This window comes from Neophocaena asiaeorientalis, unplaced genomic scaffold (assembly GCF_003031525.2).
Source record: "Neophocaena asiaeorientalis asiaeorientalis breed wild unplaced genomic scaffold, Neophocaena_asiaeorientalis_V1.1 scaffold77, whole genome shotgun sequence".
Classification (NCBI taxonomy): domain Eukaryota; kingdom Metazoa; phylum Chordata; class Mammalia; order Artiodactyla; family Phocoenidae; genus Neophocaena; species Neophocaena asiaeorientalis.
This window is the reverse complement of record NW_020174645.1, coordinates 3,500,787-3,514,068: the sequence shown is the minus strand read 5'-3', so window position 1 is coordinate 3,514,068 and position 13,282 is coordinate 3,500,787. Positions and strand designations below refer to the sequence as shown.

The following is a 13,282-nucleotide window of genomic DNA, read 5'->3' as shown; positions in this document are numbered from 1 at the left end:
GGATTGGAAGAATCAACATTGTGAAAATGACTCTACTACCCAAAGCAATCTACAGATTCAGTGCAATCCCTATCAAACTACCAATGGCATTTTTCACAGAACTAGAACAAAAAATTTCACAATTTGTATGGAAACACAAAACACCCCGAATAGCAAAAGGAATCTTGAGAAGGAAAAATGGAGCTGGAGGAATCAGGTTCCTTGACTTTCGACTACACTACAAAGCTACAGTAATCAAGACAGTATGGTACTGGCACAAAAGCAGAAATATAGACCAATGGAACAGGATAGAAAGCCCAGAGATAAACCCATGCACATATGGTCAACTTATCTTTGATAAAGGAGGAAAGAATATACAATGGAGAAAAGACAGCGTCTTCAATAAGTGGTGCTGGGAAAACTGGACATTTACATGTAAAAGAATGAAATTAGAACACTTCCTAACACCATACACAAAAATAAACTCAAAATGGATTAAAGACCTAAATGTAAGGCCAGACACTACAAAACTCTCAGTGGAAAACATAGGCAGAACACTCTATGACATAAATCGCAGCAAGATCCTTTTTGACCCACCTCCTAGAGAAAGGGAAATAAAAGTAAACAAATGGGACCTAATGAAACTTCAAAGCTTTTGCACAGAAAAGGAAACCATAAACAAGACAAAAAGACAACCCTCAGAATGGGGGGAAATATTTGCAAACTAAGCAACTGACAAAGGATTAATCTCCAAAATATACAAGCAGCTCATGCAGCTCAATATCAAAAAAACAAACAACCCAATCCAAAAATGGGCAGAAGACCTAAACAGGCATTTCTCCAAAGAAGATATACAGATTGCCAACAAACACATGAAAGAATGCTCAACATCACTAATCATTAGAGAAATGCAAATCAAAACTACAATGAGGTATCACCTCACACTGGTCAGAATGGCCATCATCAAAAAGTCTACAAACAAGGCTTCCCAGGTGGCACAGTGGTTCAGAGTCCACCTACCGATGCAGGGGACATGGGTTCGTGCTCCGGTCCGGGAAGATCCTACATGCCGTGGAGTGGCTGGGCCCATGAGCCATGGTCGTTGAGCCTGCACGTCCAGAGCCTGTGCTCCGCAATAGGAGAGGCCACAACAGTCTGACGCCCAAAAAAGTCTACAAACAGTAAATGCTGGAGAGGGTGTGGAGAAAAGGGAACCCTCTTGCACTGTTGGTGGGAGTGTAACTTGATACAGCCACTATGGAGAACAGTATGGAGGTTCCTTAAAAAACTAAAAATAGAGCTACATACTACCCAGCAATCCCACTACAGGGCATATACCCTGAGAATACCATAAATCAAAAAGAGTCATGTACCACAATGTTCACTGCAGCACTATTTACGATAGCCAGGACATGGAAGCAACTTAAGTGTCTATCAACAGATGAATGGATAAAGAAGATGTGGCACATATATACAATGGAATATTACTCAGCCATAAAAAGAAACGAAATTGAGCTATTTGTAGTGAGGTGGATAGACCTAGAGTCTGTCATACAGAGTGAAGTAAGTCAGAAAGAAAAACAAATACTATATGCTAACACATATATATGGAATGTAAAAAAAAAAAGTTCTGAAGAACCTAGCGGCAGGACAGGAATAAGGATGCAGACATGGAGAGTGGACTTGAGGACATGGGGAGTGGGAAGGGTGGGATGGGATGAGGTGAGAGAGTGGCATGGACATATATACACTACCAAGTGTAGAATGGATGGCTGGTGGGAAGCAGCTGCATAGCACAGGGAGATCAGCTCGGGGCTTTGTGACCACCTAGCGGGGTGGGATAGGGAGTGTGGGAGGGAGACGCAAGAGGGAAGTGATATGGGGATATGTATGGCTGATTCACTTTGTTATACAGCAGAAGCTAACACACCATTGTAGAGCAATTATACTCCAATAAAGATGTTGAAAAAAAAGGTTACATGCTACCCCTAGATTTTCATAGCTAAAAACAGTGAACTTTTCTTCTTTTTTTAAACAGTGAGATGAGAAACTTTATTTAAGAAAACATTAGATGTTTTTGTAAGTCCATTAAATTTTCTTTGTGATTTACATGAAAATTCTGTTTCAATGTTTGTACATGGATAAGGAATTTTTTTCTTTTAATTGAAGTATAGATGATTTACAATATTGTGTTAGTTTCAGATGTTCAGCAAAGTGATTCAGTTATACATATATATTTTTGGATTCTTTTCCATTATAGGTTATTAAGAGATATTGGATATAGTTCCTTGTGCTGTAGAGTAAATCCTCGTTATTTATCTATTTTATATATAGTGGTGTGCATCTGATAATCCCAAGCTCCTAATTTATCCCTCCCCTCCCCTTTCCCCTTTGGGAACCATAAGTTTGTTTTCTGTGTCTGTGAATCTGTTTCTGTTTTGTAAATAAATTCATTTGTGTTAATTTTTTAAATTCCACATATAAGTGATATCATATAATATTTATCTTACTTCACTCATTATGATAATCTCTAGTCCATCCATGTTGCTGCAAATGGCATTATTTCATTCTTTTTTATGGCTGAGTAATATTCCATTGTATATATGTACCACATCTTCTTTATCCATTCATCTGTCAGTGGACACTTAGGTTGCTTCCATGTCTTAGCTATTGTAAATAGTGCTGCTATGAACATTGGTGTGCATGTGTCTTTCCAAATTGGAGTTACAATCCCACTCCTGGGCATATATCTGAAAAAGACGAAAACTTATTGAATAAATTGGGGACCATTTCCTCTTCTAGTTCATGGAAGAATTTCTGAAAATTGGAGACAGTTTTTCTTTAAGCATTTTTTTAGACTTTACTGCTGAAGCCATGTGGTACTGGACTTCTCTTTGTGGGAAATATTTTGATTTTTACTTCAATCTCTTTGTTATAGGTCTACCAAAATTTGAACTTCTCCTTGAGTCAGTTTTGGTAGTTTGTGTCTCGCTAGGGATTTATTCTTTTGCATCTCGTTTTTAGCATACTATTGCTCTAGTATGCCTCTATGATTTTTTTGTTCCATAAGCTTGGTCCCTCTTTTATTCCTGATTTTAGAAGTCTGTATTCCATCTCTCTCTCTCTCATCAATCTAACTACAGCTTTGCCCATTTTTAAATCTTTCAAAATAGCTTACTCTTGCTTTATTTTTACTGATTATACTGTTTTCTATTCCTTTTATTTATTTCTACTCTTTCTTATTTCTGCTTGGGTTTGGGTTTAGTTTGCTCTTTTTATTTTATTCCTGGTCCCTGAAGGTGGAAGTCTAGGTTACTGATTTGAGATGTTTCTTCTTTTATTGCACAGGCATTTACAGCTATAAATTTCTGTCTAAGTATGACTTTCTCTGCATCTCATAAGTTTTGGTATGTTGTGGGTTTTTTTCACTCACCTCAAAGCATTTTTCTAATTTCTTTCGTGATTTCTAATTTCTTTTGTGATTTCTTCTCTGAACAATTGGTTGTTTAAAAGGAAGCTTTTACATTTTCACTTGTTTGTGGATTTCCTACATCTCCTCCTCTTATGTCTTTCTACTTTCTTTCCATACTTATTGGAGAAGATACATTTCAGTTGTTGTACTTTTCAACTCCAGAATTTCCATTTGGTTCTTTTTATCATAATTAATCATAATTTATAGCCCTTTACTGGCATTCTGTCTTTGGGGAGACATCTTTCTCATACTTTCCTTTAGTTCTTTAGACATGATTTTTTTTTTTTTTTTTTAGTTCTTGGAATGTATTTGAAATAGCTGATTTAAAATCTTTGTCTAGTAGATCCAACATCTGGGCTTCTTCAAGGACAGTTTCTATTGATAGCTTTTGTCCTGTGGCTGGACCATGCTTTTTTGTTTTCTTGCCTGTCTCCTAAATGTGTTGTTGTTGTTGTTGTTGAAAAGTGGACATTTTAAATAATATAAGGTAGCAACTGAAAATTAGATGATGTCCCCTTCCTTGGGTTTGTTTTTGTTGTTGTCTGTAGCAGCAGTGGTAGTAGTTTGTTTGTTTAGTGACTTCTGTGAATGAATTCTGTATAGTCTCTATTCTTTGTTGCACATGGCCACTGATTCTCTGTTTGGTTAGGTTGGCGGTCAGCCAGTGATTGGACAGAGATTTCCTTAGGCATCTGAAATCAATGCATCCCAAACTACCAAGGGTCTCTTTGAGTGTGTTCACACATGCTTTCAATCCTCAGTCAGGCATTAGACAGCTCTGCCTTAGCTTTCACTTCCTGCTTCCATAGAACTTCAAGGTCAACCAGAGTTGAGAGCTTAGAGCTTTCTCAGGTCTTCCTTGAGTATGAAGGGGTCCTGGGCATGCAACACAGTCCTAAGTATAAGCATGGTCTTATAGATTCCCCAGAATATGTATTAACCTTTCAAAGCCCCCTGGACATTCCATTCCTCATCTTTTCCTGTTAAGCTTTTTGATTAGTCTGTTGTTTGTCACAACTGTTATCCACTGCCTCAGGCAGCTAGCTGTGAAGTTAACTAATTGCCTGTAATTGCTTTAAACAAATACCTCTACATAAAAAGCTTTTCCCACTGGGTGAGTTCAGAGTCAGGTCATATACAGACAGCTTTCCAAGTGGGATCTTCCAGGGAAGTAGCAGACAAGTCAGATAATGGCAATTCTTTGGGGATGAAGTTTTGAAAGATCTCCAGCCCTCATCTGCTCTCTGTGGCTGTCAGATTGTGGTATTTTTTCTGTGAATGTGAGTTGTTATTTTTCAAAGCTACTACTGAGCTGGAGAGTAGGGAATGGGAGTGAATCAAGTTAAAATGCCACAAAATTCTCTGTTTTTACCAAGATTCAGCCATTTTTCTTGAATAAATGCTCTCCTGGCTGCACAAGCCTTTGTTTTATTTCTAGAGTTCTGAAAAGTTGATTTTGACTCTTTTTTTTTTTTTTTTTGGCCAATTTCCTCATTGCTTTTACAGAGGAGAGAATTTTCAGATGTCCCTACTTTGCCATTTTCACAGATGCCACACTAAAGTGAATTGTTAATGGAAACATCTTCATAAAGGAACATAAATACGTTTCAAGACATAAAACCTAGAGCTGGCACAAACAGGAACACAATAAAAGGGTTGTATTTTGATAGATGGTGAATTTTTAGCAGTCTCTGGCACCAGGGGATGATTTAAATGTAATATTTAATATGTAAAATTGCTTTCTCATTGTGCCAGAGGCAGGTCGAAACTGCCTTTGGGATTTTTGAGAAGCTGTTGGTGGACACTGGAAACCATTGTTGCAAAAATCTCAGCCACACACAGAAAAAGCTACAGAAGGAAACATGGTCGCAAGTGTATTTGAAATAAAATCGACAAGCTCCGATTGGTTGTGATTTGTTGTTATGAAAAATAAAGTCACCTCCCTTGAAGCTCAGTTTGGGAAAATGATGACAGTGTCTTCTTTAAAGGCTGTGAGCTTCTTCAGGGTAGAGATGGATGTTTATTTTTGTATTTTCTCTTTCCCTAGAGCCCAGCATGTTGTCTAATCTCATGTGCATTAGTGAAGACCTTCAGTTTCAGGTGACATACACCCAATTAAAAGTGGCTTAAGTAAAACAGTTTATTTTATATCTCTAAATTTCCAAAGATAACAGACACAGATGTAGCTGGGTTCAGGAACCCAGAAATCTTTCCTGGGAATCTGTCTGCCTCCTACCGTTGTGTCTGATTTCTTTTGTTTGGGTTTCACTTGAATCAGTCTTTGTGGACATGGAGATGGAATACCTTGATGGACCACAATTTGGTTAATCTGCTCGTGAGTGAAGCCTGATTGGGTGGCCTGGGTCGGTGCCATCCAAGCCACATTCATTGATAGCAGAGTGGGGTGATACCCAAAGGAAAAAATGAAATGTCGTTTCAGAAAGAGGAAGGATGGGTGGATGTTCAGTATCCATGGATGTGCATCAAGCAAAATTAATGCCTGTCTATTACACACAGAAAACACCCACACTGATTTTTCCAATTGTATCATGAACTGAATTTAGCAATCTGTTCTAGAACCGTGGTTCTGTCTCTGTTCTTGGCACACACTGTGATTATTCCACACCATTATCCCGCCTTTGGTAGGTTCTCATCTCAGCTTCTGCACTGCTTCCTGCTTCCTGTCCTCGCTGTACAGCTTACATGTAAAAGTACATAAATTTCATCTCCCTGGTGACTATGGGATCCTCAGGAACATGGACTATATTTATACTCTTTTGGGTGTAGCTCCTTGAGATTCCATCTAGAGGAACAGAAATATGTAAAAGAACAGCCAACAACTTAGTTTTTCATCTCTCGTAGATTGGGTTGGCATTGTTTTCAAACATTCATTACAAAGCTGATGTTTCCTATTGACAAGTAGGTACTATTTTCAGCTTTAATATCAATGAAAAACAGTCTATAAACTGGGAACAGTACTAGTAATTACTTTAGGAGGGTTGTTGGGAAAAGTCAATGAGCAATTATTACATGTAAAGTACTCAGAACTCACCTCCTCCTCCTCCTCTGCCGCCTTCTTCTCCTTCTTCTTCCTCTTCCTCTTCCTTGTCTTCTTCTTCCTCTTCTTCTTCCTCTTCTTCTTCCTCTTCCTCTTCTTCCTCTTCCTCCTCCTCGTCTTCTTCCTCTTCTTCTTCTTCTTCCTCTTCTTCTTCCTCTTCCTCTTCTTCCTCTTCCTCCTCCTCCTCCTCCTCCTCTTCCTCTTCCTCTTCTTCTTCCTCTTCTTCTTCTTCTTCTTCCTCTTCCTCCTCCTCCTCTTCCTCTTCCTCTTCCTCTTCTTCTTCTTCCTCTTCCTCCTCCTCCTCCTCTTCCTCTTCCTCTTCTTCTTCCTCCTCCTCCTCTTCCTCTTCTTCTTCTTCCTCTTCCTCCTCCTCCTCCTCTTCCTCTTCCTTTTTCTTCTTCTTCTTCTTCCTTTCTCTTCTTCTTCCTCTTCCCCCTCCTCCTCTTCCTCTTCCTCCTCTCCTTCTTCTTCCTCTTCCCCTTCCTCTTCTTCTTCTTCTTCTTCTTCTTCTTCTCCTTCTCCTTCTCCTTCTTATTCAACCGCATCTCTTACCCTTTTTGACTTCTTCTTCTTCTTCTTCTTCTTCTTCTTCTTCTCCTTCTTCTTCTTCTTCTTCTTCTTCTTCTTCTTCTTCTTCTTCTTCTCCTTCTCCTTCTCCTTCTTATTCAACCGCATCTCTTACCCTTTTTCACATTTGGGGTGGAGAATGAGGGGCTGATTTAGAACATTGAATGTGGGACCCGCTCAGTGCATGAGCTGAGAGTAGGGGCTCCAAGGAGTGAAAGGAACACTTGAAATGATGGTCTGTTTGGTCCATTCTGGTGGAGCCAGTTGCTGAGTGTTTGGTGAATCTCACTACTGAGCTGAGTTGCCCAGCGTCCACCAGCTTCCCTAGTTGACTTCTTCTCTTCAGACGAGTGTGGAAGTAGTATCTCCACCACAGTCCCTTTGTGAACCCACTCAGTGGTTCTCTAATTCATTCGTGAAGTACATATTCTACAGCATCCACTGTAATCTCTGTTATATTGTGTTCTTGTGAATCATTATGTGCCATCTCTGTTCTAAATCTGGTACATAGATTGACCCGTTATATCCTCATAAGGTCACCACACAGTAGGTACTTTTATTATCCCTGGATTTCAGATCAGGGAACCCTGGCACATGGGGAAATATCTTGTGGCAGATGCTGTTAATGGATTATAAAAAGCCATTTACAAAGCCCTCCTCCATGACCAGCTCCACTATCAAAGCCCACTTCCCCAGCCTCCTTTACAGGTGGGCTGGCCGTGTGACAAGCTTTGGACTTCCTGATGATGAGGAGCCGGTGCAGCAGGTGACCCCTCCCCCCTCAGCCTTCCCCCCACTTAGACAGTGGATGGAGATGGCTGGTGTGATAGATGCCATCTTGCTATGTTGAGGGAGTGGCCGGGAGAGCTGCAGAGAAGTAGTAGCCCTCCCCTCACTGAGTCACTGGACCAGAGCCAGCAGACACATAGCTCCAGAATTCTGGTTATGAGTGAAGCATATAAACCCGTGTTGGGTTATTTCACTTGAGCCAGATTTTCTGTAACTGCAGATCCTCACCGAATCAGAGTCTGAGCCAGTTTCAAACACAGTCCAGTCCCAGAACCCATGCATGCTCTCTTCTGCACTGCTTCTCCCATGCCAGATACTGTCCCGGGTTCTCTGTGTGCAGTGGAGGTCAGAGCGATGATGGCTTTGACCCTTGGGGAGTTTACAATCTCATGAACAGTCAGAGATTAAAACATAAACACAAAATAAATATATAGTGACCACTTGTGGTTACTAACATGCAGGACAGACTAGGTGCTATGAGAAATAATAATGCAGTGCTAACACACACTGTGGACAGGCAGAAAAGCCCTGTTTCTCCAAAGAAGTGGACATTTACGCTGAGATCTGAAGCATGGAAGGAACAGGGAGGCGTGTTTTCGGTAGAGAGCTCTGCATATGAAAGAGCGGAAGGCATGAATGAGATTCACTGTTGGAAGAACAAAAAAGTCCTCTGTTTGAGGCTTGACTGTGATGGGGGGCAGCAGGAAGGGGCAAGAAGGAGCTAGAGAGGTGGGCGAGGGTTAGGTCCCTCCAGGTCAGCGAGTTTGGACTTCATCTCTAAGAACCCTAGGATGTTTTCAAAGAGTTTTAATCTAGGCGAGAAATCATCTGAATTATATTGAAATAAAAAAGATTAGCTTACAGCTGCTGTGAAGAGAGTGGACACAGGGAGGCCAGTTAGGGGCCGTCATGGTTGTCCAAGTGGGGGGGATTCTCCCTCAGTGGAGGAATTGGTCCTGGGGATGACAAGAATTAGACCGATGGGAGATAAATTAGGAAGATAAAACCTACAGAACTTTGAAGGATGTCAGAGGAGGAGAGAAATTAACGTGATGTCAGTTTCACAATAGCTAGCGCAGGGATTGTGGGCCAGGGATTGTGATTTCCCAGGCTTGGCTGGGAAATCCCGAGGAGGGGGCGCTTGGAGGTTTGGGGGTAGAGGGCGCTGGTGGTCAGCTCAGGAGCGCGGAGGCTTATAACCTGCAGCTAGTTCTCTTCTCTTCTCTGTGCTGCTGTCTTTCCTAATTTGAAACCAAAACGAAGGCTGTGTTCACTATGTGAATAAGCCCTGAACATAGGCCGTCGTTTACCAAATGAACCTCGAGCTAAGATTTGGCAAATATCGAAAAGAACTCCTGCGCCGTGTGCGAGGTGTGTCTGTAGGGCACAGACAGTTTTGTAAATTGTAGAACAACAACTAAGGTCGGAGGTAGCCTGCTGGCGACCCCTCCCGGGGCTCACGGGCGTGCCTGTGGCTGACACGCGCCCTCTTTTCTCCCGCACAGGACACGGAGGTTCTGAACACGGCCATTCTCACCGGAAAGGTTGTTTCGGTTCCCGTCAAGGTCGTGGCCGTTCAAGAGGATGGTTCGGTGGTGGACGTGTCGGAGGCTGTGGAATGCAGGTCTGCGGATGAAGACGTCGTCAAGGTACCGCGGGCTTTACCTCCAGATACCCAGGCATTCGGTCCTTTCCCTCCCTTTCTGTCTCGGGGCTGCTCTGAGCATCCCAGGCTCCGAAGGGCTGAGACCGGGATGAGGATGCTGAGGACGGAGGGAGTGACGGCAGGGACTCGCCTGGAATCAGAGGAGGCTGCAGGCGCAGTGCTGCTTCCTTCCCTCGGTCTTAATCTTGAGCGGAAACAATTCTCTTCCCATTCTTTTGCTCATAGGACAATATTTCCTGAATTTTAGCCAGCTACCTGCCATCTTCGCAATTTTTGCCAACTTCCTGTGCCAAATAATATAATTTACTCATTATATTTTCTTTAAATGCCTCACTTTTCAACCTTAAATATCTTAAATGTCTCATTAGAAGACAATAAAATCCATGAGCTTGATGTACTAACTTTTTCTTAATATACATGAAAATAAACGACTATTAACTTTTTACTTCACACTTGTGCTGCTGGTTTTTTGATAGTAGGTTTCAGAGGAAAGGGAGCTATTTCTTGTCCCCCTGGTCTCTATAAGTCAAAGATGATACATGTCACTCGTCCCTCTGATGGAGAATCCTGTGTCTTTCTAGGCATAAGTGGAAGCTGGAAATCGGATCGTATTCTGTCAGAGTGTCTGAGGGGCTGAGGGCCCTTGAAATCAAATCACAGGAGAAATGATTGAAGGAAGTGTGAGTGTTGAGCCTGGTGGTGAGAAGAAAAGGCCCAGGGAGAGGTGAGGAGGGAAACATGACAGCTCTTTTGAAGTCTTTCAAGAGCCCTCCTTCGGAATATGGGGTAGATTCGTACTTTTTAGATTTCAAGAGTGGGAGTCAAAAGGGAACCACTCTAGCTCAATATAAAGAAAAAGAATGCAGAGGGAGTGAGTTTGGGGGGCGGGGGTAGGCTTCCAAACAGCTGATGGCAGTTCAAATCCTGACTCTGTGGGGGAGCACCTTTATGAGCTAGTAGTAAAGTATCATTCCTATGGCTTTCCCATCAGAGAGTCAGTTGATAAATAAAGTTTTCTGAATTTGCAAAGGAATTTTGTTTCCACCCCCATGACCTGGAAGGCACGTGTGTCAGTTTCCTCTTGCTGCTGTAACAAATGAATGTGAATTTAGTAGCTTAAAACAATGCACATTTATTATCTGATGGTACTGGAGGTCAGGACCCTAAAATGGGTTGGTTGGCAGGGCTGCGTTGCTTCTGGAAGCTCTAGCAGAGAATCTGTTTGCCTTTTCCAGCTTCTAGAGGCTGCCTGCCTTTCTGGGCTGTGGCCCCTTTCTCCATCTTAAAAGTCAACATCGTAGCATCTTCAAATCTCTCTCTCTCTCTGACCTCTGGTTCCATCATCACCTCTGTTTCTCTGGCTCTGAGCCTCCTGCCTCTCCCTAATAAGGACCTTTGTGATTACATCAGGCCCACCTGGCTATCCCAGGATAATCCCTTCACCTCGAGGTCCTTATCTCAAATACATGTGCAGAGTCCCTTTGCCACATGTATTAGTTTCCTAGAGCTGCCGTATCAGTTCCCACAAACTCAGTGGCTTAAAACAACATAAACCTGTTCTCTCCCAGTTCTGGAGGCCTGAAGTCTGAAATCAAGGTGTTGGCAGGGCCACACCCCCTCCAGAAGCTCTAGGGGAGGATCCTTCCCTGACTCTTCCAGGCTCTGGGGGCCCCAGGTGTCACCGGCTTGTGGCCGCATCCCTCCCGTCTCTGCCTCCGTCTTCACTTCTCTTCTGTCTCCGTGTGGCCTTATTCTCCTATAAGGGCGTTCGTCATTGGATTTAGGGGCCACCCTGATTCACAATGATCTCATCTCACTATCCTTAAGTTAATTATATCTGCAAAGACCCTGTTTCCAAATAAGGTCACATTCACAGCTTCCAGGGGCTAGAGCTTGGATATATCATTCTGGGGTCACAGTTCCACCTACTGTGTAAAGTGACATATTAGAGGTTTGGGGGATTAAGATCTAGACAGCTTTGAGGGTCTTTATGCTGCCAGCAGCAGCACATTTGTGGTTCTTTGCTAAGTGTCTTTCAAGGTCTTCAGAGGGAGGAAGAAAAATGCAATCTCCATGTTGTAATTGTGATTTAATCTTTGGGTGTCTATCTTGCCGACCAAGTGATGGCCTTCTGTTTTTAATGTGTTGGTAATTGTACTGTTGGTCAGTGAGTTGCAGTCTCCAGAACCACAGAAGCCCCGGCATACATCACCAGCAGGGGATGAACTCATTCACGCTTGGAGAGAAATCAGTGTAAACTCATGCTGTCTTGATGAGGGTACCCTCCAACTTTTGGCTGCAATAATTAAGTTTTCAGCCTTCCGGTATCAGCTGGACTTGAAATAATGAGATGCTAAAGGCCTCCTAAAAGGGTATTAACATTTTAAAGCCTTCTCTGCCCCAGGGAAGGTCTTTATTTCCAAACTTCCTCTGTGAAGGGCAAGGGTAGGCAGCAGATGTGCTGTTGGAAAAATAACACAGAGGTTTCTGCCGCTTGTATGGGGTCACTATATAGAGCCCTGTCACCGCTGGAGGACGCAGGAAGCTTCGAGAGAGCAGCTGCATTTCCTGGGTCATCACGTAGCCCCTGCAAAAGGCCGTGTGACCCGATTTTCCTTAAGTGGTTGGATTCACAGAGAGGATAAGGTGGAAGGTGGGCGTGTCCTGAACATGGTCCTTAGAGAGGCATCTGAGAGCTGATGTCACTGAGCCAGAGACATCACGATTCAGGTGGAGGGGACTGGACAGGTGTAGGGGGCAGTGGGATCTGGCAGGCCTGCGGTGAAATCCTGTATGGGTGAGCTTTCTTTTGTTTTGGTTGCAAGTGACAGAAACGCAAATCCAACTGTCTTAAGCCCGGAAAGGGGAAATATATGGACTCGTGCAGCTGTAGACGGAGTTAGATCCAGAGGCACAGCTGGACTCGATTTCTCTCCTTCTCTGATTTCTGCCTTCTTCTGTGTGGTTTTCACATCTTTTTCCTGGGCCCGTGCTACTTCCTGGGCCCAGCATCCCTCCCCGACTCCCTGCATCTGGACACGCCCCAGCTGTGTCCTCTGGACTCTGGCTCAGGTGCCCCTGGGATCTGTGCAGCCACCTCCTTCCTGCCGTTCTGCATCCCGCCTCCCACACCGGGGTCCTCACCTCTTGTGCTTCTGTGCCATGTAGGTGCACGTATTAGGGACTCAGCATGTCGTGTGTCCCTGTACAGGTGGAAGGTTTGCCCCTTGAGGGCAGGTCCGTGTCTCACTTGTCTTCCTGCCCCGAAGGGTCTGTTAGAAGGAGCAGCGAGAACAGCCACAGCCCACGGTGACACCGTGCCAGACTCTGGTCCACTGGCTCTTTACACATTGCAGCCTCCGACCCGCCCAGCACCCCGACAGAGTAGGTACCACTCTTATGCCCATTTTACAGCCCAGGAAACTGAGGCGGGAGAGGGTTAAGTGTCTGGGCTCAGTGGGTGGTGAGTAAGCATCAGTCTACTGCATGTGCGAATTCATGGTACCGAAAAGTGGACACACGGTCCCTTCCTACTTCCTCTCTCCTGTAAAGACAGAATTAAAGACAGGTGTTTCTGAAAGTCCACATGTTATGTAAGGCGTTGATTGTTGGCAAGTCATCCAGTTGAAAGAGATGTGCAGACGCGTTTTGCCCGGGGGCTGTGGTTCTCATCTTCCACGTGTCCTGCACTGTAGGAGATCAACCTAATGGAAGGTGAGGCCCAGGCACCTGGGGGGTGGGATTGAGAACC

At 43.5% G+C, this 13,282-nt stretch overlaps 1 protein-coding gene across 1 annotated transcript in view; it reads left to right on the top strand.

Annotated features, from left to right (window-relative positions):
* Window positions 1-13,282, top strand: part of LOC112408725 (transmembrane protein 132B) — a 220,400-nt gene that overhangs the window by 179,589 nt on the left and 27,529 nt on the right. The window contains exon 5 of the mRNA XM_024758465.1: window positions 9,371-9,514. Within this exon, the coding sequence (XP_024614233.1) occupies window positions 9,371-9,514 (144 nt within the window). The remainder of the gene's footprint in view (window positions 1-9,370; window positions 9,515-13,282) is intronic.